The 26,636-nt window shown below is 37.9% G+C and overlaps 1 protein-coding gene across 5 annotated transcripts in view; it reads left to right on the top strand.

The window, feature by feature from the left end:
* Positions 1 to 1,104: 1,104 nt before the first annotated feature.
* Positions 1,105 to 26,636, top strand: part of PICALM (phosphatidylinositol binding clathrin assembly protein) — a 69,599-nt gene continuing 44,067 nt past the window's right edge. For 2 of the 5 annotated variants that reach the window (XM_075050159.1, XM_075050158.1), the window contains exon 1: positions 1,107 to 1,424. In XM_075050159.1, the coding sequence (XP_074906260.1) occupies positions 1,295 to 1,424 (130 nt within the window). In that variant the 5' untranslated portion in view covers positions 1,107 to 1,294. Of the gene's footprint in view, positions 1,425 to 26,636 lie in introns of all 5 variants that reach the window. The other 3 variants (XM_075050161.1, XM_075050160.1, XM_075050162.1) reach the window with 2 other exon arrangements.

The following is a 26,636-nucleotide window of genomic DNA, read 5'->3' as shown; positions in this document are numbered from 1 at the left end:
TGCCATGCGTTTGGGAAGGAGGAGAAGAGCCCTGTTTTAACAAGTAATGAAAGTTGCAGAGAGCTGGGAGGCTGTGACTGCACTTTGGCAATGCAGGGCAGGAGGTAATGACTCCAGGAGCTGTTCCTTGTTGTCTGCCGCTGCATCTGGGTCGTATAGGTACCAGGCTTACAGAGGGCATGTTAAGGGACAGTTAGCTAACTTTTATGAACAGAAACTTTAAGTAACTTTGTACAAAATCCTAAGAAGCCAAGGACAGAGCCACCAACTAAGTCCAAGAGCCCTGAGAAGCGTTTAGCTGAGTAGCAGAACAGTGGGAGGCTAATCACGAAAAGACCTGAAAACCACCATTTTTTTTAATGCTTGCTGCGATGTACGTTCAGGAAATTTTTGGCAAGCTTCCAAATAAAAGTAACTCTGAGGAGAAGTAAAGATCGCAGCAACCTAGCGGCTCCAAACTCCTCGTTGCCCCTGACCGGACTCTTCCTTTACGCTTCACATTGCCTAAGGTGACACTGAAGGAGTTCCCACAAAAACTCTCCAAGCTGAGAAATACAAAAAAAATTCCTTCGGGGGTGGGGTGTGGGGGGGAAGACACCCCACTTGCTGCACGAGATTTTTTACACAGCGCCTTGACCCGCCCCGCTGAACCCAAACAGGGGCCCACCAGCCCTCCCCACTCGCCCACCCACCGCTCCCTGCCCACGGGGAAGGGATTTCCCTCATATCCCTCAGGTTTTGGCGGGCCGTGCCTGCCCTCCTCCCCTGAGGAGACCGACCTCTCACCGATTCCCCCGCCCCGGCCCGCCACACCCGCGCGGGGGCTCGCGCGCGGCACCACGTGACGTGTCTTCCCCCCCCGCCCAGCTCGCCGCCGCCGCCGCCTTCTTGTTGCACCGCGGAGTTTCCCGCGGGGAGCGTGTCACGTGGGCGGGGCGCCGGGGGTCACGTGATGCGGGGCGGCCCGGCAAGATCCGAGGAGGAGCTCCGCCGCCGCCATTTTCCTTGCGGCGCCCAGTGTGTGTCCCCCTGTCCCCGGCCGAGCGGAAGGCGCGCAGGGGGGAGGGGACGGCGGCTGGGGGAGGGGGGGCGGGAGGAGGAGGAGGAGGAGGAGGAGGAGGAGGAGGGGTCCCTGCTCGGGTGACAGGTCCGTCCCTGAGGGCGGAGCGGGGGCCGCCTGCGGCACGGCGGGGTGAGGAGTCCGTGCAGCTCCGTCCCCCGGCTAGTCCTCCCGTCCCGGCCCCTGAGGAAGGAGCGGAGCCGCTCTCGGTTCCAGCGCCGCCACCAACCCGCCATGTCCGGCCAAAGCCTCACCGACCGCATCACGGCGGCGCAGCACAGCGTGACCGGCTCGGCGGTCTCGAAAACCGTCTGCAAGGCCACGACCCACGAGGTCATGGGGCCCAAGAAAAAGCACCTGGACTGTGAGTACCGGGGAGGGATGGCGGACGGAGGGCTCTCCCCGCGCGTCCCGCCGGGCTCCCCCTCCGTCTCCCGGGGTCCTGTGGAGCGGGGTGCCCGCTGTGGGGCTGCCTGCTTTCCCACCGGCCTCGCAGGGACGTGAAGCCTCGTCAGGCGGAGGAGCTCTGTGTGTTTCAGCATAGGACGTTCTCATGGGGGGGGGCGTAGGATCGGGGACGTGGCGATGGAGAGCTTGGGAGAGGCTGTTCGGTGTATCTGCTCTCCAGAAGGGGCCTTATTAGCTCTTCCATATGCACAGGGCCCTGGAGGGTGCGAGCTCCTGAAGGACAGGACTTGCCCCATACCTCTCCTTTGGAGGGAGAGAGGACCACGAAGGCCAAGCAGAGGAATGGGCTGTAATTTCCTTACTAATTGATCTCATTTGTGTTCTGCTACGGCAGCACTCCCCTGTTCTGTAGAGGAGGTGCAGGAGTTTGAGAAGGAATAGCTGATCAACTACCTTAATTCTTTCCCAAATAGTCTACTAGAAGAAAAAAAAAAAACTGCTTCTCCATCATTCTGGTGACTCTTCCACGTAGAATAATGTATGAATTGAGTGCTTGAGGGGCTAATCTCTCTCAGTAAGGGTGTTGTTCTTAATCTTACCTTTTTAGTATGTCTCCTTCGCTTGGGAAGATGGGCCTAAGAGGACTTCTTCAGACCTTTAGTACCTGAGCTTAACATCCCATACAGAGTCTGGCCTTTTTTCAGCTTCTATTAAAAATAGATCCAAGGTGGGAAGGCTTAAAAGGTTTTCTATCAACTCAGTTCCATCCAGGTGATTATGAAGAGAATGATAAGCACCGAAGTTCCTATTAGTGTGTCTCCCACTAAGCTGTAAGGTCACAAGACTGAGGATGTTCTTGGCTTGAACACCTGATTATCTTGCATCTATTTATTCTAGGCATTTTAAAGACCCTTCTCTCCACACACCCCCACCCCCTTCCACTTCCCCCAATATGTGATGAAAGACACTGGAGAGAGTTGCGTGGCTATGCCTTCTGTATGTGTGCTTTCTCCTTTCCTCCCACCCACGTCTGTGAGGAGAAGGTTGGGTCTTCATGTGTCTTGAATTCGTGCCTTCTGAGTCGCTCTGTGTCCAAATGAGAAGACCAGATGATAGTACTAGGATTAATTGTACTGTAGTTATTTCTTCTTTCCACCAAAATATGTCTGACTTAAAGGTTTAATAAATTCTTGTTCTGCGAGTACCCGAGAGGGATGTGATCAATTTTTTAGGGTAGCCCCAGAACAGCTGCCTCGTTTTCTTTCTGGTATTGCCTCATCCATGTCATCTTTTGCCTGAAGACTGAGTAGTAACTGAGTGGCTTTGTTATTTTTGGTCAGCCCAGGGTGTCAGAAGGCTGAGGAAATCTTTGGGCTTTAAGTAACTGAGTCTCAGGTAGAGAAAACACCTTGTCATATGGCTTATGTCTGAAGTCGTGATGTTACTGGATTTCGCAGAACAGAAGGGACGCTTTCTGGAAAAAAACCCAACTTTGTCAGGTTTATCCTGGAATAGTGCTAAAAGTACAGTTTCAGTAACAGCGCGTTCAGTAGCTGAATTATTTAATGGTATAAGCTTTATGAAAAAGAACATCAAAGTGACCAGACAATTGCTGTTCAGACTGGCATGTATACAAGGGTGGTGTTCTGAACATGGTTGCTAGGGGACATCCTGATGGAGACCTATAGGATGCTGCTGTAGGAGGGTGCTTGAACTTCCTTAGAAAGCTATCTGGTAATTGCTGGATGAGGAGACCATTTCTGTATTTCCCTTGTCTACTCTAGTCTGTCAAAAGTCCCAGTTCCTGCCTCTTTCTCAGATAATTCTTTTATCAGAGCAAAGCAAACTTGGTTTTTTAATTAGTTTTACTACTAGTGCCTTTTTTTTTTTTTTTTTTTTTGTTAGTGATTAAAATAGATCATGGGTTGATAAGTTTTGTATGCTGCCTGTAATATGTTTGTTAGGAGTCTGTGTTCCTGGCATCAGGAAATGACACACAGTTTCATATTTTGAAAATTTTCTTTGTTCATACCATTTATAGTTGTATGTTTAAAAATGAATGCTTTTTGCACAAGCTGCGACTCAAGCCCCACCTCTGAGTTACTTGCACATCTCTTCCTTTTGCAACAAACAGTTTAACGACTAGGTAGGTCCTGTGAACTGACATCTTGCTGTAAATGACAATTAATATACCAGTCTTCATAGGTGGCATGCTTCTTAAATATTTTTCTAATTAGTCTTTATTGTGATAATGACAGTTAAAACTTACTTTGTTAAAGGTTGTGTCCTGGATGAGTTGATAAGCTGAGTTTTTAAATACTGTCCTGGAATAAAGTCTGAGTTTTGTAGCATTTTCTGTGACCATGACATACATTCTTGTTAATGTGGTATTTGTATCGCTCGTACAGATCTCAGTATCTCTGACTGTCCTGTTTCTGAAATTCTTTCTTTATTAAGCTTGAGCCATCATGAACACATTTAAGTAGCTTAGTCTCACGTTAACTCATACAAATGGGGGAAAATCCAATATAAGTATCCATGCACATGATTATTCCTACCCTTATTTATCTTGTTCTTGACTGCCTATGGAGTTCCAAAACTGATGTGCTTCCCTTCCTAGGTTTGTATATTCCCTGTGTGACTGTTACCTTAATAATCAAAGAATGTAAAAAGGCATTCTTAGCCCATAACGATAAAAATATAATCTACTCCAAAGAATGTTCTTTCTCTCCTGTTACAAAGCTTAGTTTCTTGTTTGGTTTGAGGGAGAAAGAATTACAATTCTAATTTACAAGTGGGCATGGCTTATGAGAGGTAGCAACAATCATCTTAGTCATATACTTGCACTTGGGATATGCTTTTTCTCCTGCTTTGGAGGTCCAGTCTTACAGCTGGGATAAGGATTCTCTGTTTTGTAATCTAGGTGCTGCTTTTGTAATGATGGATTACTTGTTTTACAGTAATCAGGCAGGTTTAATAGTCTTGAAACCCTCAAAGCATAGTTCGTGAAATTTCTTTTACAGAAAACCTAGTTTCACTAGGACTTTGTCCTAGTTTTCACACCTCTCTGAGCAGTGATAGCTCAAAACAGGTTTGTGGGTTTAATTTGTACGCTGAGATTTATACAACCTGTTCTTTAGTGTTTAGCTTTTGGTTGCTGTGTTCAGTCCTGTATAGTGATGCTGAGACCAAGTACTTTAGGTTGTTTGGATGTAAAGATGTTGGAACACTTGTTGCCAGGTTTTGCTCTTTTTTTTTTTTTTTTAACATGATTCTAACACAGGGTGGGGGGAGTGTGTGTGCTTGCATATGTATGTATGGTGGATAATTCATATTGGGAAAACCAGAAGATACATAGTTAATGCCAAGTAGGAAGTTCACTAGGTCGGTGCAGTGAAACTGCTGTAGCAGTGATACTAGTAACGTAAAAAAGTTTGTGTACATATGCATGTTGTGGAGTGTAGTTAAAACAGCTTTGATGTGAAACACATTTAGGGTTGGGTTCTTGAATGAATACGGCATAGTAACCCTATCTGCTTGTAGCTAATGGAGTAGCGCTCTTTAAAGGAGAATGTGGATGGATGGCTTGGAAGGAAGTTGCAATGCTGTAATTATCCATTCTTAACAGGAAATCTCTCTATAGTTATGCCAGAGTGTAACTTCCTTGACTACTTGTTGTGAAGAAAAATCTGTATTTTTCAAGGAAGATGCTAAACCAGCACCCTGCCCTGTGTTGTGTAGTTGTTTGTGAGAAGCTATGTAAGTGAAAGTAAACTTAATTGAGCTTGTTGGGAACTTATTTCCCATGTCCCTAGTGTCAGTTGTTTTGGTTTTGTCTAGAGGCTACTACCAGTACAAATAAAAGTCCGGCCAAAGACTTGCTTTATGTCTGTGCTGGGAACAGCTATTTCCAAATGAGACAGCTTGCAGAGGGTATCTTGCAGAACTGAGGGACAAGGATCATTGCTGTTCCTTGTATCTCAGAAGAGATTTGTAGTAAAGTGTTTTAAGTGCTTGCTTGCCTTTACATACTGAAGTGTAAGTGGGTTGTTTCAGTGATGTGTGGTGAGTTAACTCCTGGTGTCTGTGGATACCACTGTGTTCTCCAGTAGAAATAGATTATTCATGTTCCTTTTATGGGATTGTAGGACTTCACCAAATTCATATTTTCTTTCTGGTTTTGGCAGGATTACCTGAAGTTTCTTGTGGCTTTGCTTCCCATTTTATAGTTGACTTACATTTCTGGAGGCAATCCATTGTTATTTTTGCTTAGAACTGTTCTGTGTAACTGTAATTGTTCAAATACAGATAATTGCATTATTACAACTTTCTTTTGAAGCATTTTTTTTTTTCTTTCTGAGTTCTTCCATGGTTGCTTTATCATTTCTTCCTTAGCCAACTTTTCCTAACTTTTTAACTGGAATTCCTTTGGAATATTTGTTTGTGCCTTTTAGTAAAGTACGAGAACTATCATACTCCTCTGGACTGCCAGAGGGCCAATTTTCTACCACAGCTGCTCATTTGCAGAAAGAATAGCCATTTAGTTCTGCAGCTGTTGTTTTATTTTACTTAGCCTGAAGCAGTATTCTACTTCGGATGAAGTAAGAGGCAGGAACTAAGGAGGAGAAGCTGTAGGACACCTGCAATCAGCTTACTGTGTGTCTTCGTACTGCCATTGTTTCCCATCAGCTGTGGTTATTCAGGTGTCATGTAACTTTGGGCTATAGCTCTAGTCATGATTTTTTAATTATTTTTTTTTTTAATGGTGCAACCATCTCTTATATCTTTAAGAAGTGATGTTTGGAAGAGGCATTCTTTTGCAGTTCAGCGTGTGACCTAATGATCTATTTCAGCCTTCAGTTCCTAATCCTAAAATCAGTTTTTGATCTGTAGATGTGAATGTTTTAAGCTGTTCCTAGTGACCTGGCTCACAAAGTAATACCAGTTTGCATAATAATACAAAAGATATGAGTTATCCGACATGAAATTTAAAGCTTCCCTTTTTTGCTTTGTGTATGTTGCCTTATGTAAAGTCCATGATCTGTGAACTACTGATGATGGTAGAACACCGGGAAAGTTCACTTATAAAATGTTACGGACATCTTGCTCTCCCTCGAAAATACAACAGAAGCAGAGATACCTTTTGTATTTGAAAGCTTAATTTTTTTTAACAGCCTCCTTAAATTTAAGTTTCTCAGTATCTTTAAAATCTTTTCACTCATTAATTCTCAAACATCAATTACTACTTTAAAAATATCCCACTGGTCTACTACCAGTCAGGTATGCACCCTCTTATTTTCTGTAAAACATGCAGAAGCTGTTCCTCAAGCATGTTAGAAGAAATCAGGTAAGAATTGTAAATGACTTGTTTATAAAATCTTGAGGTCTTGTAGTGGGACAATTATTAAACACTTCCAAATAGTTCATAACACAAGTCTAAAGCGATAATCTTGAGTATGTGTTCTTAGTTCTGGGTATCTTAGCAAACTCTTCTACTGAAGCAATAAAAACTTTGGTTTGTGTCAAACATCTGGGTTTTTTGTCCATCAGTATGTGAGTTTAACCATTTAGATTTCCTGCTGGTTGAAGTCTTAATGCTAGAAGTATTTGTAATTTGGAGCTGAATGTTATCTTGCAGAGGCTTAGGTAGGAGAGAGATTTTATTACTGATTATGTCTGCACTGGATTAGAAGTAAACAAGAAATAACTGGCCAAAAAGCTGCAATCAAGTGGAAAGGAAAGAAGCTGATGTTGATACAAAATTGTTGGTTTTGATATTTTCTTGCTCTTCTAGCAGTTTTCTCCATTGTGAAATGTGATTGTGAGCAGGCAGGATAGAACTTTTATTAACTATGTATCCTTCTAAACTCAAAGGAGGTAGAAACACTGTTGTACTTCGTATTTCACCCCTAGTTTTACATCGCAGCTTTATCTATTACCTAGTAGTTTCTAAACCTCAAAATAATGTTAGTAAATTCAGTGCTAACTTGCAGTACTCTCAAGTCTACTGATGGTGAATCCAAGTTATGAGTAATATGTGACAAATCGGGTATTGAGATTTGAGAAATTAGGGAACTAAGCTGTATTTAACTGTGTGAAAATAACTTAATGAAGTTAAGCGTTTCATAAAGACTTAACAAATACGCTGGATTTTCCGATTGTGACTAAACATATCCTGTGCTATTTTGCTAAAGGAGCTTTATTTAAGTAATGCTTATCTGGATCATTTGAAATATTAAACATGAGTCAATTAGGCTTTTATAAGTTTTACCTCAAAACAGAGGGTGTAAAATAACAAGATCTACACCAAAATTTAGCTTGGGAGTGTCAATTCCTAGTATGAAGCATAAGAAAATTTACTGGAATGAACAGTGTTGGTATGAAGGGAAATCCTGTGGTTTTATTTTATTCATGTTGTGACATATACGTGGTCTATAAAACCCACCTTTTGTATTTTTTATTTTATACTCATTCTGAGCTCTCCTGTATAATTGCCTTCAGACCTACACTAATTTACTGAGGAAGAGCTCTCCACATCAACCCTTTTTCTCCTTTTCTCCTGAAAAGAAACTTTTGAAATCTTCACTTAATGTTCTTTATTGCTTCCTGCCAAGCAAGCAGTCCTTCAGTCACAACATCTGTATGCTCTAGCAGCAGTGTTTCTTTTGCTTATGTAGGAAGTGATATTTGCACGGGTTAAAACTGCTCTGGTATTTCGCATATTTACTCTAAATATGGTACTTGCAGTAGCATGTAGCTCAGCTAATCCAGTTGCCAGCTGTGTACTGTGACATCAAGAGTATCTCTATTGTTTGTAACCTTTGTCAATTTTTAATAGTTAATTTAATACAATTTAAAGCACACATGAATCCTTAATAATGCTGTTTCCTAGTCAAATATTTAGTGTATAAAAAAAGGTTTTCCACATTAATAGCTTGTAAAAGCTGATTTTTTTTTTAAATGCTGTTGGATAAGGTGATAATGAAATTCATATCATTCCTCAATTAGTTTTGTTCAAAAAAACCCCAACATACAAAAACAACTCACTGGTATTCAGCTGCGTGGCATAAGTTTCTAAAGTTACAATAGCAAAGTGGATTTCAAGACCCAGAATGGATAACATACAAAGTTTTAAACTAAACTCAGGTTACAAACAGAAGTGAACATGTTTTAAGTATCGGGGATTTTATTTTTATTAGATTTTTCTATGCCTTTAATCTGGCAGTAAATCCATTCAGAGCAGCTCTGTGATTTGTTGCTTTATCTGCCAAATCAGAAGATTGGGTTTCTTGGCTATCAAAAGATAGAAGTAGGTGTCTTCATGTTCTTTGGCGTTCTTACGGGCTGCTTGTAACTTGCTTTGCTGTTGGCAATGTTTGGATTCTTCTGGGATGGATAATGAGCTGTAATGTGATATGGCAATGTTTCTGTACCTGTCTCCTGCTTTTCAGGTGTGTGCTTTTTGTTTTGGGGTTTGATTTTGTTATGTAGTGTTGTGTCCCACTTCCCCCCTTCTCCCCATGTGTTCAGAAATCACATCAGCATTTTACCTACATTTGTTTGCAGTTGCATTTGGTCTTTTTGGCTGGTATCTCTGTTCTTGGTGACAAATAGGTTGATAATTAATTGGAAATTGGGCCACACTTGAATTTGATTTATTCCCTTCCCCCCTCCCCAGTATTGCCATCATAGTTGCAGCCATCATTGCAACCCATTTGAAACTTCATGAATTTTTCTGATCCACAACTCTGTATTCTTGACCTGACCTCATTTTTGATGTGAAATGTTAAAAGTTGTTTAAACTACTATGATGGTTATACGACCATACTGAGAATGGTGGTGTAATTCGATTAGATTTAATTCTGTCCCTTTTTCTATTTGCCAGAGCCCATTGGTGTTCATAGTTCAGCAAATACATTGTTATGAAGAGATTAAAAATAACTTCCATTTCAAAATCAGTCTGCCAGGAATATTTACTTCATTATGTACAGCAGCTACCTACAGCTGTAGTTCACAAAGCAATTCTTCATTTCTGTATTGTTGTAAAGCTAGTTTCATAGAGTCTAGCTTACTTATGAAATGCCTTCATCCTTTTCTGTCTTACAAGGGGTACTTAAGTTTAATATTTACATAAGTGATTGTGTCAGTTTGTAAGTTTTAGGGGTGAAATTCAGGTGTTTTACTTGCAGTTAAATTACTTTTTATTCATCATGAGCTATAACTAGTACTGTTCAAATCACAGTTACAGATAAACAGGAAAAAATGCCTTGGAACAATATCCTTGTGTTCATTTTTTTCCTCTTGACAACCAAGTTTGTTTATTATTTAGAAATACACCGTAATCCTTAGGTAGATTTTAATTTAGAATTAATTCTCAGGGTGACAGTCCATGTCACTGCTTTCATTGATATAGACATGCTCTAATTAGCTGGGTTTTATTCAAATTACTGAATTTGAATTTATTACCCTTTTAATAAAATTTTCTGTAATATATTAATAACCTGTGTTAAATTCAATAAGAGCTATTTCTCCCTGGAGTGCTTGCATTTCAGTCACGAATGTCACAGTACAGCATTGCAGAAGAAAATTTAGAGTATGAAAAATATATGTGAAGTGGATTTTAATCATAGGAATGAAAGAAAAGTTAATGGAAACCAAATATCAACACTTTTGCATTCCTGGGCTGTACTTATTTACAACAAGGATATGAAATGCATAGTAAGTTGCTGCATTTGATTAGCTGTCTGATGGAGAAGCTCAAGATGCAGAACTCCTGGCTGTAAATGGTTAGAAACACAAGGACTAGCACACTACTCTGTGGGAAATGATGGTCTGGATACTGACTTTTATTTTTAAGTTCTTGATAGTTAATAGAGAGCCATCTCAAACTTTCTTCCAGATCTGTTCTGTTGGAATACATTGTCACAACAGTAGCATTATTAAACCTATCAAATGTAATTAAAGCTAAAAAATAAATTAAGTAAATTTCCTAGCAAATTACTTTCCATTAAAAATATGGAATATGTGAATTTTGTTTCAGTGCTGAATTTGGCATGTGAGTGGATGGAAATCTAGAGAAGCTTTTGTGTTAGTTCTCAAGTACTGGGGAACAGCACAGTTAGGTTCAACCTCTGATGTTTGGAATTGCATTGTTATGAATTTGAAGCTCTTACATATCCAGGGACTGATTTTCTGTTTTGTTTTGTTGGTTTTTGCTTTTTGTTTACACACAGTTATTTTGTGAGGAGACTTTCTTCATATTTAATTATCTGTAAGTAAAATACAGTGCATTAGAGGAGATACTTTTGTCCTTATTTTAAACTGTTAATGAGGAGCCTCCGTAGACAGGAATGTGGTCAGCCTCTTGGTATGTAGTAGGGCTGACACAGGATGTTATAACACCTAGTTTTACTGTAGCTCCATATTCTTTTTAGCTCTCTGAGGTTTTAACCAGTGAACAAATCTTACTTGGAAGCAAATGGAATAACTATATTTTGCATTGTTAGAGCTTTTCTTCATGAAACAATTTTATTTTAAAGATAGAATCTGGTTGAAGTAATCTTTCCTTTTACTGAGGACCAAAAGGCAGATGTTATTTACTTCTGCTCTTGGCTTTAGTTTATCTTAGAGGCTGTTTGTGATAGGGACATGTCTTTGTGCATGGTAAATACAGAAATTCCTGTCTGAAAGCTGTGGGATATGTAGTTCTTTCTGTGTACAACTTCCCTTACCAGTCCAGTTTCAAACTTAAGAGTTTGAAGCTCCATGTTTGCTCTAAAACTTTGTGAAACTTGATAACCACATGGTCACTAATAAAGTGCTCACGGATGATGTCTAAAACTGGGGGATGAGGGGAGGAGCTGATCTGGATTTATGGAATTCAGACATAACAGCATTGTTGCAAGCAGGTGGGTTCCCCTTTATAAGGTCCTTTGCTTTATCTACTGAAAATCAGTAAAGCTTAATATATGGTGCTGGAAAATAAAACTTTGTTCTCACTCTTCATGCTCAGTGAAGACCATTCCTGCTTCACCCTAACCTGTCTCACAGTATATTTTAAAACTTTTAGTCTGAGCAGCTATAACATGGACTGTAAAGGATGGTATTGAACCTTTAGCTATTGTGCCCTTGTAAAAGGGTGCTATTCAAATGTGCGTTGAAGCTGTACTTGGGATGAGCCAGGATGAGTTTTGTTTGCTTGGGGAGCTCCAAATATCTCATGGGAGATGTTATTCTGAATTGAAGAAGGAAGTAAAAGCTAAATTAGGCAGGCATTTCCAACATTTCTATTAATAGCATGGAGGATTTTAGCTGTTCCTTTACTTGACTGCCTTCCTTCATGGGAGAGCTGCACAGTTGAGTGTCAGTTGAAACAGTTTTGTGATGATACCTGAGTGTTGATGGGGGACAGAGGTGATTTTTTTTTTTCTTTGAGCACAGGTGCTCTGTTTTATTCAGTTTGCTAACAGTTTGTGTCAAAATCTGATCCTGTATTGGCCAAAAGAAAAGGTATGAAAGTGGCTGTCGGTGATAAATCTCCTTTAATGAGTTCACCTACTTTGAAAGTGCAAAATGTGAAATAGGTGGTATGGAATTGATGGAGCTGTCATTAAAATGGCTGCAAGAAGTACTCTTGATCCAGGTATCTTGAATTTTAGTTGCTTTAAAAAAAGTGTTAATTTAGAAAGTAGTGACACTTTTTTTTTAACCAAAATTACTAGAATTTTGCACGTCACCAAATATATTTTTGGTGGAAGGAGCATGGAAGGAGCAGCTTCATGTTTTTTCATTATGCTTCTTTCTCCTGTTCCTGCTGGGAGAAATGAAGATTAGTCCCACTTAGGAGTAGACAGAAGCCATATAGAGATGGCTTGTATGTAGATGGCCTTTCACATAAAGAAGTCACTTGTGAGATTTAGGGGAAAGAGCAATAGAAAGAAAGCAACACAATTTCACAATTTTATGTCTAGAATTAATTTCAGACTTTATGCTATCATCTCAGTCCCCATGCTTTGTTACAAAGCCGACTATTTTTCTTTCAGTTTTTCAGCATAAAGATAAATCTCAGACACATTCTGCAAAACTGTGTATTCAGACTGTTTTGTATAACATCAGGGAGTACAAAACTTAGCCTGTTTGATCTCTGAGATACTAGCCCAAGTACCCAACTGTGTAAACCTGTGCTGTGTGATTTTTCTGCCAGTCACTTTGTAGAAGGTTGGTGTTTGATTTTCATTGAATGATAAATATTTGAAGTTTGAGGATTAGCTGCTTTGCACATTCAGATAATTTGTCAAGAATTTTTTTCTTTAAGAAAACGCACTGTATGATATAATAGGCAAATAATTTAAATTGCTTTCCTCCTTACTCTGTTAACTGAGATTTAGTAAGGAAAGTTTTGCAGCAAGCTTTGGGCAAGTGTTTTTGTTGCCCCTGCATTGTCAGTGGAGAAAGAACTCTTCTGGTAAAATCTTGAGGGTTATTATTTTGGGGTTGACCAGCTTCTTTTATAGAAACTGCAGGAAAAAAAAAGTATTCCTCAGCAAAACTCCCTCAGGAAATCTGTATTTTGTTTTGTCGCTTACTAGCAGTGTGACTTTCTTAATTTTTGCCTTGTTTTCCCCACTTTTCCCCTTTTTCCACTTTTGTTGGACTACTACTTATGTCATGGTTTATAAGCTCTTAAATCAGAACTACAGTTTTCGTTAAGACCTGTTAAGCTCTGTTTAGTCAGCTAAAACAGTAAGCAATCATCTGACAGGGCACTGCTGTAGTTACTTCCTGAGAGATCAACAAAAAAGTAAGATATGCAGATTTTCCACACAAAATAGGAAATATTGCATAGCTGGATTATAGCATGATGTGTGTAAAGTTTATTCATACCTTGAATCTAATCAATGCTAGAATCTCTTGACAGTACATCTTATTTTGTACAACAGACTAGCATGAACCTGTGACAAAAGAAGGCATTATTTCCATAAAACTATATGTCTGTAATTTTTCAATTTTTTTTTTTTTTTTGTTCCCCAGTAATTAACCGGGCAGCCCTTTACTGTAGGTGAAGCTGTAGAGGATGGTATCTGCCAAGGAATATGTCCTACAAAGCATTTAAATATTTTTACAATTACATTGAATTTATTGTCCTATATAATTTCTGGTTTGCTGAGGACACCAGTACACTTAGTGTGCTGCAGGCATTACACAGTCTGGGAGGCTGCATAGTAGAAGATGTGTTTTGGCATGAGTGCTTTCTAGAAACTGGAAAATCTCTGATGCTGAGAAGGTCATAGTCTGACCAGAAAGCTTTGCTGTATGGAGGTGGATATACACATCTTCATCTGCAGTTTCAGCACCGATGGAGGTAGGCAAATACAGAGGCATAACTCCTTTAACTCAAATACATGTCTCCTGACAGCTCCCAAACAGATTCAGGAAAAATGTGCTGTTCTCGCTCTGAATTAGATTCTGTCTAGAAGGAAATCTAATTTCCGAAGCCTTCTTTTAAAATGGGAGAGAATAACCTCTTCACAAATAGGTTACCTCCTGACTCTTCTGGTAACATGTTCACACAGTCTTCCACATCACTTTATTCTAAAAGATGCACCAAATGGTGCTGTTCAAAGGGAAATAATGTGAATTACATGTGTGTGATTACTTCTAAAATAACAAAGAGCAGGAGAACTTTTTGGTTTGAAAATCTGTTTAGTGAGATGTGGTGGCAGGAGGTCAGGCTTGCGCTAACGCTTGATTGTGGTTTCACTATGCTGTAGAGTGATGGCACACATTTGCTGCAAACATCTAAGAAAAACCTAAATTACACTTGTGTGAATACTTTGTATATTCAGAAGTTACATATATTTAGAAACTGTGCTAGAGGTGTTTCCTGACAAAATGTGCTGTTCGTGATGTCAGGTGTGTTGTCTCTTTTTCTGTAATGCAGGATTAAGGAAGTCACATATGGTGGAAGGTGGCATAGGTACTTTGGCTGCCTTTGGGTATACTTTTTAACAGGTTTGATTTGAATCCCATATGGACCAGGTGAGCTCTGGGACTGGAAGCTTTGAAGACAGGCCATTTAGCTATATTACAAATGGTGGCATTGATGACTGTGTGACTTAATCCCACAAATTGAGATCAGGAGTTCTTTGCAGAATTGAGGAGGGTTAGATACTGAAGTGAACCGTAGTTACGTTAAAGGCCAACCTTTTTGAAAAAATAAAAGTCGTCTTGCTGCAAAACAACTGTAGAGTTGTGCTCATTGAGGATTTTTTTTGTTCTGCAGTGTCTGCTGTTGACAAAATGGCTTCTCTGTTCCAGTAGGCTGGGCTACAATAATGTGCAAGCTGCTAGGTAAGGGCATTTGCGTTAGTACTTTGCATGAGCCTAGGAGGTATTCCAGAGCAATCTGCAAGGATTGGTTGCATGCTGTTGGCAATGCAACAGCAGCCTTTACACGTGTTTCACAAGTCTTGTTTTCAACACATGTCCATTAGCGCAACTTCTTTTTATTGTATGGAGGTGTAATAGCTATGGAGTATTTGCAGACTAAGTTCCTTTGGAGCAGAAGGAAAGGGCTGTAAGTGCGTGCTATAACCAACAATTTACAGTATGCAAAGGCAGGTGGCTTGGGCACTATTCATGTCGGAGAGAAAGATAGAGGACAGCGTGGTAACACATTCAATGTATACGTGGTGGTGAGGAGACCTGAGGTTTAATACCTTTGGCATCACATACTGATCTCTCTCAGGTACTTATAAACCATGTTATGAGCCTTCTCTATGCGCCTTAAGGTAAAATCAAAGGATAAACTTGCATGTATGCAGACTGTTTGCTTAAAATGGCTTCATGTTTGTAGTAGGAGATAAAAGTAGTGTTAAAGCTATACAATTTTCAAAGTAATTAGTCTTCATCAAAATAGAAATGTTTCAGATAATGCAGTTCATTGTGCTTCCATCCATCCACGTGTATGACTGTCCACACTATAAATATTATATTGGATACTTAAATATTTATTATAATATTTAATATAGTAATTAATATTATACTCTATTAAACTTAAATATTTATTTCAATATTGAATCAGATGGCTGTCATTCAAAATCAAAGCCTGCCCAGCCACCTGTCCTAATGTATTCTCTAACAGCGCTGCTTATACAGAACCCTTAAGGTATGTACCTGCTTTCTAGCTCATCAGAACCTAAAAAAGTGGATGCATCCTCAAGTGTTTGCAGTTATGCACTCTGAAAATACTGACTTAATGTTGAACAAATAACTATTCATAACTTTATTCATGAATGCATTGAAGCTAGCACATGATCAGTGAAAAAGAATATTTGTTTCTCCCTGGTTTAAATAGGCCAATGAGTTAAATACTCAGATTGAATGTACTGCTTATGCAAGAATTGTCATGTTAGTTGGCCGATACAGGCATTTTTCATCTTGTAATCAAGAATCACTTTTAGAATATGATTCATAGGCTCATTATTAAGCATGTTTGTAAAGATAGGATCAAGATTCTAAGTTTACAGATACTTTTCAGTGGGAATAATGTGCTAGTTTATGTGTGGGAGCTAATACTTATTTTGGACTAGATTTTGTGATAAAATGCTTTTGAAAGGTAGTGTAGGAATTGAAAGTAGAGCAAAAGTATTCAGTAGTTTTAGCATGTCTTGCGTATTTCTCAGCCTTAGGGTGCTGAAGCAGTAGTTGATTTGTCATCTTGTTTAGAGGAAGAACTTAAAGTCTTTTGAGTAATGCAATAGCGATAAAACTTGGAACTCTGCAAGGATAATGCTTTATCAGAAAAAAAATACTTGAATATCTGAAAACCTGTCATAAGAAGTCTTACTTAAATTTGAGTGGGAAAAAATCTTACAAGTAATCTTATACATCCATCTCTTCTTTATGTGAAATACAGACGATTAGAAGTTCACAAACTTTTTGAAAATTACAAACAATGTATGCATACATGGTGTGCGGGGAAAAAAGTTTGACAATAGTGTTTGGCAGAAAGTTTTTTATCTTTGTGACCTGGATCATTCATGCTGGTAGGTCTCCCCCTAGTTTAAACTTGTTAAACTTGGCATACATGTTTCAATACATGTGGGAGATTATAATTTTTGAGAGGTCTTTCAAACTGCTTCCATGGTATGTAGAATGAGAGCAATGTTATCACTTCAAAGTATGAAAAGATTCAAAGTCAGGCTTTCACATCCTCAGCCAAAACAGTTCTAATAAGCCATGGATTATTTGGTGTAGGCTGAGCTAACAGAATCCTCTGCTGGTATGAGCATTAGTTGGGAATGGCTGTTCACATTTTGTGCCCAATATAGGCTGTGGCTCCTTTTCTTTGGACATTTTAGCTTGTATTCATTGAGCATGACTTCACCATATATAAACAACATCACTATGTACGTGTGCTTAAAAACTATCTCTGTGTGGTGGATTTGTAATAAAAATGTCTATTTTTGTAGTGAAAAGAACTTATAACTCATTCTTTAAAATAACATACTAAAAAAGCTGTGATGAAAAAAACAATCCCAGCAAAAATCCCTAGTGGAGATGTACTTCATTGTGTCAAAACACTTCTTTTGCAGAAAGATTTGGAATCACTGATTCATCTAAAGAATTTTTTTTGCCAGTATGCTGCGTCCACTCCAGAGATCCATAACCTTTACTATCATAATAATTAACTTAAAAACATGCCTGTCTAACAGGGGAGAAAATGATACTGAGATGGCTCAAACATCAACAGGCCTTTTTTCTTTAAGCTTTGCAAGAGATAATTGTGACCAGGTATTTAATACAGTTACTCTTTACAAGAGGAAAGGAATGCTTTTTTTTTTTCTTTCCTCCTAGAAAACTATGCTAAGGAATATTTACTTATGTTAGTTGAATACAAATTGGCAGGACCTGGTAAAGATCTTCTGAAATGAAATTTCTGATTCTAGCTTAAATAATTACTTAAATTTTTGGCGTCTGTCTCTAAGAAAATATGAATACTGAAGAACAGCAGGCAAAAAGGAATTGTAGGGAGAAGAGAGGACCTGGAAGATTAATCTTTAGAAAGATAACATCTTTTAGATGCTTTGTATTGCTTAATATTTTAAGATTTTAACAAAGATAGTTCTCTCCCATTACAACAACTGATCTTGATGGGTGCAGGTAACAAACATGGTTTTTTGGTGTGTTTTTTCTGCATGACTCTCAAACTAACTAGTGCATGGGAGAACTGCTTCAATATAGGCTGCTTGCATCACTTTGCCATCAAATTGGAGGATACTTAAAGTGGAGAATATGTCCATATCTGGTTCTAATGATGCTTTTTTATTAATAACTCTTATGTTGGAATATACCATGTGTTAACAGAGAATAGCATTGTGGTGGGAAAGTTTGCAGCTGCTCTTCAGACCAAGATTAGAAGACAAAGTTACGCTGATAAATTGGAGTAGTACTCCATGAATGCTTTTAAGTGCAAATTTCTAAATGGGTAAGGAAGGTGTCAAAGTTGAGTGTATAAAAGAATTATCTGGAAGTGTGGCAGCACTACAAGAGGCTTTGGCTCATTTCATTTTCATTATAAACCACCAATGTGAGGCTGCAGGAAAGATGGGCGTCCTTCTGTATGTCTATAGAAGATTGTATTATGGGACAAAGTTGTTTCGATTATATTTGGTGCTGAGGAGCTTCAGTATCCAGCTTGGGGCACTATATTTAAAAAAACAAACAAACAAACAAAACCCCCCAAAATATTAGTGAAACTGTAGAGAATCCAGAGGAGATCAGCTGAATTAAGATGACTGGAAAGTTAGGAAACATCGAAAGAAAAATATTTCATTAAGGAAGTAGTTTACAGACAACAGTGTTTTTCCATTGTGTTGATGGCTTTTATGCAGAATTATTCTATAACTCAGTGATCCTAAGTATGTATAACTTATTTTATTCATTCTGCTATGATGATCTGGTAATTCAGGTTATTTTCTTAAATTGAGCTTAACAGAATACCAGCAACTTCTCTTGTCTGGAAGTGTAACATGGTGATGCTTGCAGGGTGAATGGAACAGCTTAAAATTGTCATTTTTTCCAAGGAGAAATGTATCGGATTAGATGAGCAGATAAGAGGAAGGATTGTGGTGTTGGTATATTCAGTTTCTAAACTGCTCTAACTTGTTTATGTGCCATCATTGTACAGTTAACACTTGTGTAATTGTGCTTGTAACTGTTTCTGGATTAATGAGACAAATGTAGTTGAAGTTAGAGTATTGTATTTACAGTATGTGGCTGGAGCTGTTGAGACAAAATTAAGCAGTATTTTAATGTTAGCCTTTAAAGCATGATGGGGGTACTCAGCAAGTTTAAATGTAAGAAATTATTTGGGAAGCAATGTTCTGCTATGTCTTGAGAAATTGATTTTGTAAAGGTAGCTTAGCCAGACTTGTCATTTCCGCAGTATTTGTAACTAGGGAAGACTTTGAATAATCATTATGAATCATGGCTCAAAATGGTAATTTGGCACCTACCTTTATGTGGGAATTAAGATGAAAAATTAAAAAAAACAAAACCAAACCAAGTTGTTTGTCAATGTGACTACCTATTGGTTTGAGTTATGCGTCCCTTATTTTTAACTTCTTTTACTGTTTCATTTATTGATGCTTTGTTTGCTGATGAGTTTTGATAGTTACTCAGGGAAGTTTTCGTTGAAGCGGTTGCCCAGCTGAACCCGTTTTTACCTGTATTTTTCACTGAAAGTATTGTAATAATTTTTTACAGTTCTCAAACGTAAGAAGTAAAGGTTAGTCAAAGAGTTGCTGTAAGGGTAAATCTAGACAGTTAGAGGTACCTGAGGCAGTACTGCTGAGTTCACAGGGTTACTGTTGGAGATTTAAAGTAGTTTCTAAGAATTGCAATTAGAAATAGCAGTTTTAGGTAGGAAAGAGAACATGATAGTCTTATTTGAATTCGAAGAAAAGACAAGATGCAACTTGATGAAATGAAAATATAAATTGTTGGCTGTAGAACAAGTTATTCTACATTATATTAAACCTGCTTTCTGCCTTTTTTATCCTGCTTATCTAATATAAATAAGATTAAATCACATTCCTTTTTAAACATGGAAAGCTCTGAACAGAGTGGGTCTTCTCAGATTTCTTTAACTCTTCCATAAATTATTTCCTGAGTCAGTGTATCTAGCTCTTAGAATAACGTTATATACAGAGGAAGAATTTTCAGCTGGAATTTTTATTGTTAATTATAACCAATGTGTGGTCCAGATTTCCTTGTCCCCCACTCGAGGCGACTTGGGTGAAGCCACTGGGAATTTTGCTGTAGAAAACTCCTTCTAGTAAAGCAGTTTGGTACAAGTGGGTTTATTCAGAAGAGAAACAAAACTAAATTCAGAACAAATACTGCTTATGGCATATTTTGTTTTAAACTGCAAATGTAGGTATTTTCTGGTAATTGTGAGAACATTTAAGTATTGCTTAGTTTTCAAATACATGCTGGTTACATAATATTCTTCCATCAGATTAAATGTCATTTACTGGCTCAGACTGAAATTTAACATCATTCGCTTTTTCTAGCTTAATCACTTAAGTATGCCATTTGGGGTTTCTTTGTTTTGGCACGGCTTCATTTGCAGTTACCAAACGTATCTGAGGAAGAAATAAATTTTAAAAAATTGACAATTTTGCATGTTTGAATTCATGTTCAAAACTACTTTGATTATAGTTTTTAGACAGATTGTTTGGTTCTTTAGTGAAAATTACTTATTTATATCCAGGGGCTTTCTAATCTTATTTTCCATGTTTGAATAAGGACATCACCTATGGAAGAGGTGGGAAATTATTTAGAAATTTACCATATGCATACATTAATTTATTTTGGTTTAAAAAGTCAATTGGAATGTGTAGAATCAGATTTGAATGTGTTAGGGTTCGCTGTCATCAGAACTGTTAATCTGTAGAAATAGATTTTAATACTTGATTTTACAGCCAATTTCTGTATTTCATTCTTATTTTAGTATTTCTGATTTCTTTTGTTTTCTATAAGTTTCCAAAATGCTTTCATGGCACAGCTAAATTCTCTAGTGTTTAAATATTGAAGAGGAGTACATGTTAAATGTTCTATAAGTGTTTTCAAGAGGTTTTGCTAGAGTTCATAAACTTTTCAAATAAAACTGGTATGTATTTGTGAAGTAATTTCAAGTTTGGGGTTTTTTTTTGAAACTGGATAAAATTAGAATAAGAAATATCATAAGTGCTTGTTACCTTCATAATCAGCTTGTCAAGGTGAGTGGAAAAAATAACTCCCATAATCCAAAATACTTGTCATCAGCAGCCAGTTGAAAAACTCTTCTCCTTGATACTTTATATTGGATGTTTGAAAACAAGGGACTATCTTGGCTTGCCTCCTATTCAAGGTAGGAAGATGATCTGTTGCGGAAATTTGAAGAAAATAATGCAACTAGAAAAAGATCTAATATAGAGAGATTAGGTAATTCTAATCTTTCATGTTAAACTTAACACAAACCACCCAGGCTAAACAGAAATTCTTAGTTCAGCAAATGACAGAGTAAAAACTGACCATGGAAAACTTGCAGCTGCAATTCAGTTTCTGCTGCGTTTGAGATTTGCTGTCAAATGTTCCGTTAACTTAACTGGAATGTCTGTTTGTTTGTTTGTTTTTTCCTCAATAACACCTATTTTCCCTATTGCGTAACGCTTTTCCATGTCCTCCTGGAAAGGAAAGATGTGGCAGGCATATGTGCCTTGCCAGAACATGTGACAGGTCTATTTAAAGTCAACATGGGTACATAGATCATGTTAGCTGTTTTGGGGGTTGGGGGGAAGTAATCCCAAACCCATAAAATTTCTTTAGAAATAGTAAATTAAACTTTACACCTCCACTAGTGCTTGCTGTAAATGTATTCCTAACACAAAATCAAAGGAGGGAATTTTTTGTCTAGTGGCAAACTTCCTATCGGCATAATCCCGATCACTTCAGATCGTTAACCAATTTGGTGCAAATTTGCTGACTTCTGATCTTTGAAATTTTTCACCTAATTCTTAAACACAGTAGGTGCTGCTACAGTGTGTCATCATGTGGGAAACAGTTGTGTCCCTGCTGACATTCTCATCCACCCCTTGGTAATGTCTTACCTGTGGAACTGTGCAACAGATGTTTATAGTCAGCATTTCTGTTTCAGTTAAGATTGCTTACCAAATGAGGGAACACCTCACATTTGTTGCTCTGTTCCAGTGATCAAATATTTCTCTGGAGTGAGAAGTATTAACATAAGAAAATGAGACCCTAACATAGTGGAAAGTGGTATAACTTGGGAATTGTGAAGTATGAATTGAAATCTGTACAGCTAGAGAAGGGCATTGATCTTGAGCCTTAGCAGAGCAGACAGCTATATGGTGTGGTGGGGCTTTTTTGCTTCAGCTGTTGGGTTAAGTGGAGACACCAGAATTTTCACCACTGTATGTGATTTTCAAAAGCGTAATGAAATGAAAGTGTTTCAGCTTTGAATGTTCTGTCTTTTGGAGAAACTGCTCCCCTAGAGGAAAAAATGATCCTGTATCAATAGCTTTTAAAATCTCAAGCACTGCATTAAAATCCGTGTACTATGGCCATGTATGGCCATAGGTGAAAGGGGAAAAGATTGTTTGTAAGCAAATGCACACTGTTCAGTAGAATTATTTTAAGTGTAGAAAGTGTCCCATATTCCACCATTAATGATTAGCCACAAGTGTTCTCTCATGCACGTAGAACGTCAGTCACTAGCATGTTATCTCCTCAGTTTGAAAGCTAATCCATGTGCTAAATGGATTGTGTTCCATTGAACTCCTCTGTGTGAACATAATTTCATAAGAATAATTACTCATTGAATAAATGTTTTATGTTTCCTTTTATATTTAAAAAAGAAATGGCTTCACGATGTGTTTTGGCTTCAGTTATAAATTTACCAATTGGGTAAACTTGATTTGATGCATATTTGGCTTACACTTTGGATCCATCAATATGTATTTAAATTCTAATAATGATTTTTTGCTTTAATCCTGTTAAGAAAAGACTAAATGTTAAAGCAAATGAGAGCTTTCTGACAGCTTCATAGAGTTTGTTGGGTAACTTCACTTATGCTCCTGGCATGCTGAACTTCTGGTAGTTTGTATTTTAGAGTATTTAGATTATGATTATTCTGGAAGAGTAGGGTATTAAGAATTTTTCATGTTTCAAATTTTAATTTGTGTGTGGTTAAATATGCATCCCTTTTATCATAGTATTTTTCCTTGTCTGGGAATTGAGTTTATCTGAAATAAAACTGTATATGCTATCTGAAAAGTGTATAGTCTATTCAGAATGACCTTTAAGCTTTGACAATACCTTGTGGTAGGGCAGAGATATGTAACATGCAGATCTGCCCAAAGGTAATGATACAAAGAAATCAGCTGTTTGCTTTATTTAATAGGGTGGTATTTTAATAATCTTAAAAAAAAATAAATCAAAGAACTATTCATATATAGGACTTGTTATTAGGCATAGCTGTGTAAATGTGTGTTTGTGGAAGATCACAGAATAAATTGGAGACTCCTGTTGAACCTGGAGCTAAGTATGTGCATATTCTGAATAGGTAAGCTCAGGCTGTTAACATATGGTTTACTTGATTAATCATCTGTAGTGTCTTTTTTTATGTTGATTTTATGTTGGCTTGGGAGAAATCATATATTTGTTTAATGTGGTAAAGGTATACATGCCTGTCTTTAATCATGCCTTGTACTTCTAGTGTTTGTTAGTCTCTGAAGTTAAAATAAACATTGAGGAAAATTTTGCCCCTTTTGTTGTTCAGATGGCCATTTCCATATTGAATCTTGCACTAAGGTGCAGTCCTGCATTTGTGACACCAGTTTCTGTGACTGTGGGTGAATGTCAAACACGGGCCTGATTTCTGTAAGAAGCTGTTTTGGGGGACACTAAGTTTTTGTTACAGTAGTACCTCTAGCAGGGATCAAAAGAAAACATGCCATCCGAGCAAAGCCACTCACATATTGGATAGCTTCAGTGTGAAAACTGGATCATTTAAACAGGAGTGGTAGTAAAGTGGTCTGCTTGTCTTGTGGAGCTCTTATTTTTGAGCTCTGTTTTTAAATATCTTTTTTAAAATAAATAAATTGGGCTAATTCTTACAAAGCAAACTTCTTGAGTTTCTGGCAGGGCCTGTGACTTATTTTATTTTCTAGTTGTAGTTAGTCTAAAAATTGTATATGAGCTGTTTCCCAGGATTGCAGTACTTGTTTCCTAATCATTTTCCAGTCAACTTCATAAAACTACAATATGCACAAACATGTGTGAATCAAGAGCAAAGTGCTCTTATTCTGAAGATTTTTTTGGTCCTGTTCTAGACTAAATTTAGCCAATCTGGAAGCAACATATATTGCCGTATTTTCTTTAATTCTTTTCATCAGCATTGGGGTAATGAGCTCCTTCATTGCAACTGTTACTTGGAGATGCTGTTCCATTGATCACTCATTCTGCTGTAGCTTCCCAATTTACGAAGGCAGTATGTAATCTGGAATAATTTCTATTCCCAAGTAATTTCCACAAAAGTGTTTAAAAAAAGTTATTTTGCAGCAGTTTGTCCTGGGCAAGCTCAACTGCCTAATCTTGCACCAGAATTGTCTTACCTTTTTAGTCATTTTATCAAACATGAATTCAGATTCAATGAAATGTAGAGAATGGGTGAGTGACCTACTGGGCAAAGCAGTTCAACATTTTCAGGCTTTTTGGTGTTTGGCCAAACCTTATTATATGAGGGGTTGATTTCATCTGTATCTGACAGAATGTGTAAATAAAGAATTAACTAACTAGGATGTCATTTACCTTACTCTCCCTTTATGGTTTTGGGGTTTTTTTTTGGTTTTTTTGTTGTTTTTTTTTTTACTGAAGAACGTAATGTATTTAACTCTTGGCACTGTATGTGCCTGCTAATGTTGAATGATCAATATTTCATTTGCCTGCTTACTGGATGGATACTGTCTCTCGCATTATAAAAAGAAACAACTGTCAGCATGTTGGAAAATATAACCTCTTATGTGCTCGCTCTAGATAGCATCTTTGGTATAGTAGATGAAAAAGCAATGATTAGCAAGATGGGAATCTGTCACAGTTGCTTGACTTATTTTGGAGTAACTAGAGGTTTGGGCACACTTTCTGGCCTGGAAGATCTGGTTCTTGTAAATGTTTTTAGGTTGATACTTAAGGATAGAAACATTGTTCAAAATGAGAGGTATAGCTAAACCATTGGAAATGATCAGTACATGAAGTACATAATTCTGGCTTACATTCAGTTTACTGTTCAGGTTACTGCAAATGATACAGTCTGAGTTAGTGAAGCCTATTTTCATGCCAAACTTTTATAGTCTTACTGCAAATTAATATGGGTAAGATTCTGGAAAGAAATTCATAAAAACATGATCATCTTACCCAATGGATCTTTTTGTGGGGAAATAAACTAGTTTTTCATAGCTTTGTCTTAGGCTGCTTAGTGCAGAATGAGGTTGTTCTGCACGAGGAGTCAGGTCACAGGCACATGTTGAAAGCACACGTGTTCTCTAGGATAATTTGTGGCAGATGCCTTTGATGTATTGCCATCTAGCCTGACTGCCTCATGTTTGCTCTGGGTTAAGAATCATATAATCACTTACCATGGGTTGGCTAATCCACATCTACATGCCTAGTGTGGAGTAGATGCTGTACTTCAAATGAACATCATAGCCTTGTAGTAGCTGCTTTGTGTAGATGATCGCTGCTCATTTCTTGGATATGAATCTTCAGTCTTGCTGTACTTTTACTGTACTTTCTACCTTTGTACTTCTCTCACCTATAACTATCAATTGTGTAAAGCAATGAATAGTTTGATTCTTTCCTGTAATGAAGGCTGAACAGTTGTAAAGACTGTAGTTATCTTCGTTGGGAGTGCAAGTAACATTCTTTTTCTTACCCAGAGTATTATGCAGTATTTTATTGCATGTTTTGTACTAGTGAACTTCAACAGGGTTAGGCAATACAGTTGCTTTTGTAGAGGTGCAGTTGCAAATCTTCAGTGTTACTGAAATGTCTGTAGACCAGACCTTTGTTTGCAAAATCTTTGCTTTGTTGGAAAAAAGCCATAAACTCAAACAGAACTGAATTATGTGAAAGTCACTTAGTGGTAAAAATTTAAACTGTTATAACAAAAATAGAAGAAACTAAACCATATTTAAAAACAAACTAGAACTGTTTTTTAGGAAAGTCTAGTTTTGTCATCTCTGCTGAAATTTGGTGTATGATTTTAGTGTAGGTAGGTAAATGGAGATTGTCAAAACAAAAGTCTCATCAATCACTTAAATACGTCTAAGGTTTTGAAATCTTCACAATTATACTCCTGTTGGACTATTCTTTTGGACTTTAACTTACTTCATAAGTCACTTGTTTGGTTTTGCCTGTCTCCATTTTCTCATTCTCTTTCCATAGACTGTACATAAAATTGTAGATTACTTTAGGTTGGAAGGGACCTCAGAAGGTCCTCTAATAAACCCCCTGCTTAAACCATGTCAAACTTTAAAAAGATCTGATTGCTTATGGGCACTAGTGCCTGATAACTTTCACTGTGAAGATTTTTAATTTCTTAATCTGATAAGAATTTCCCTTGTTGCAGCATGACTGCTGCCTCTCATCCTTCTGCTGTGAGCCTCCAAGAAACATCTGACTGTGAAGGTAGCGTTTATATTCCCCCTCCTTGCCTTTAGCCTTCCATTTTACAGATGGAATAAACCCACCTCCTTCAGCTGCTTCTTGTGCATCATGTACTATAAGCCCTGGCCATCCTGATGGCCTTTTTCTGGGCTGTCTCCAGCTATCCCCGTGGATATGACTCTGCATTCATTGCTGTCTAAGCTTCCCTCATACAACTGTCCCAGCCAGCTGCAAGCTTAACTTAAAATTCTTGTTAACTGCTGCCGCCTCTGAAACAATGATCAATGTTTAATATCTGTATGCTGTGTGTCTTATGCTGTGGAAGTTTTAGCAGCTTTTAGGTGGTTTGTACTTCCCAGGAGTTCCTTTTCAGCTAAGAGGTGTTGTGGGCATTAATGCAGAAGGTCAATAAAGAGAGTGACTTTACTACCCCCAT

This window comes from Buteo buteo, chromosome 18 (genome assembly GCF_964188355.1).
Source record: "Buteo buteo chromosome 18, bButBut1.hap1.1, whole genome shotgun sequence".
Lineage (NCBI taxonomy): Eukaryota > Metazoa > Chordata > Aves > Accipitriformes > Accipitridae > Buteo > Buteo buteo.
This window is presented reverse-complemented; position numbering and strand designations above follow the sequence as displayed.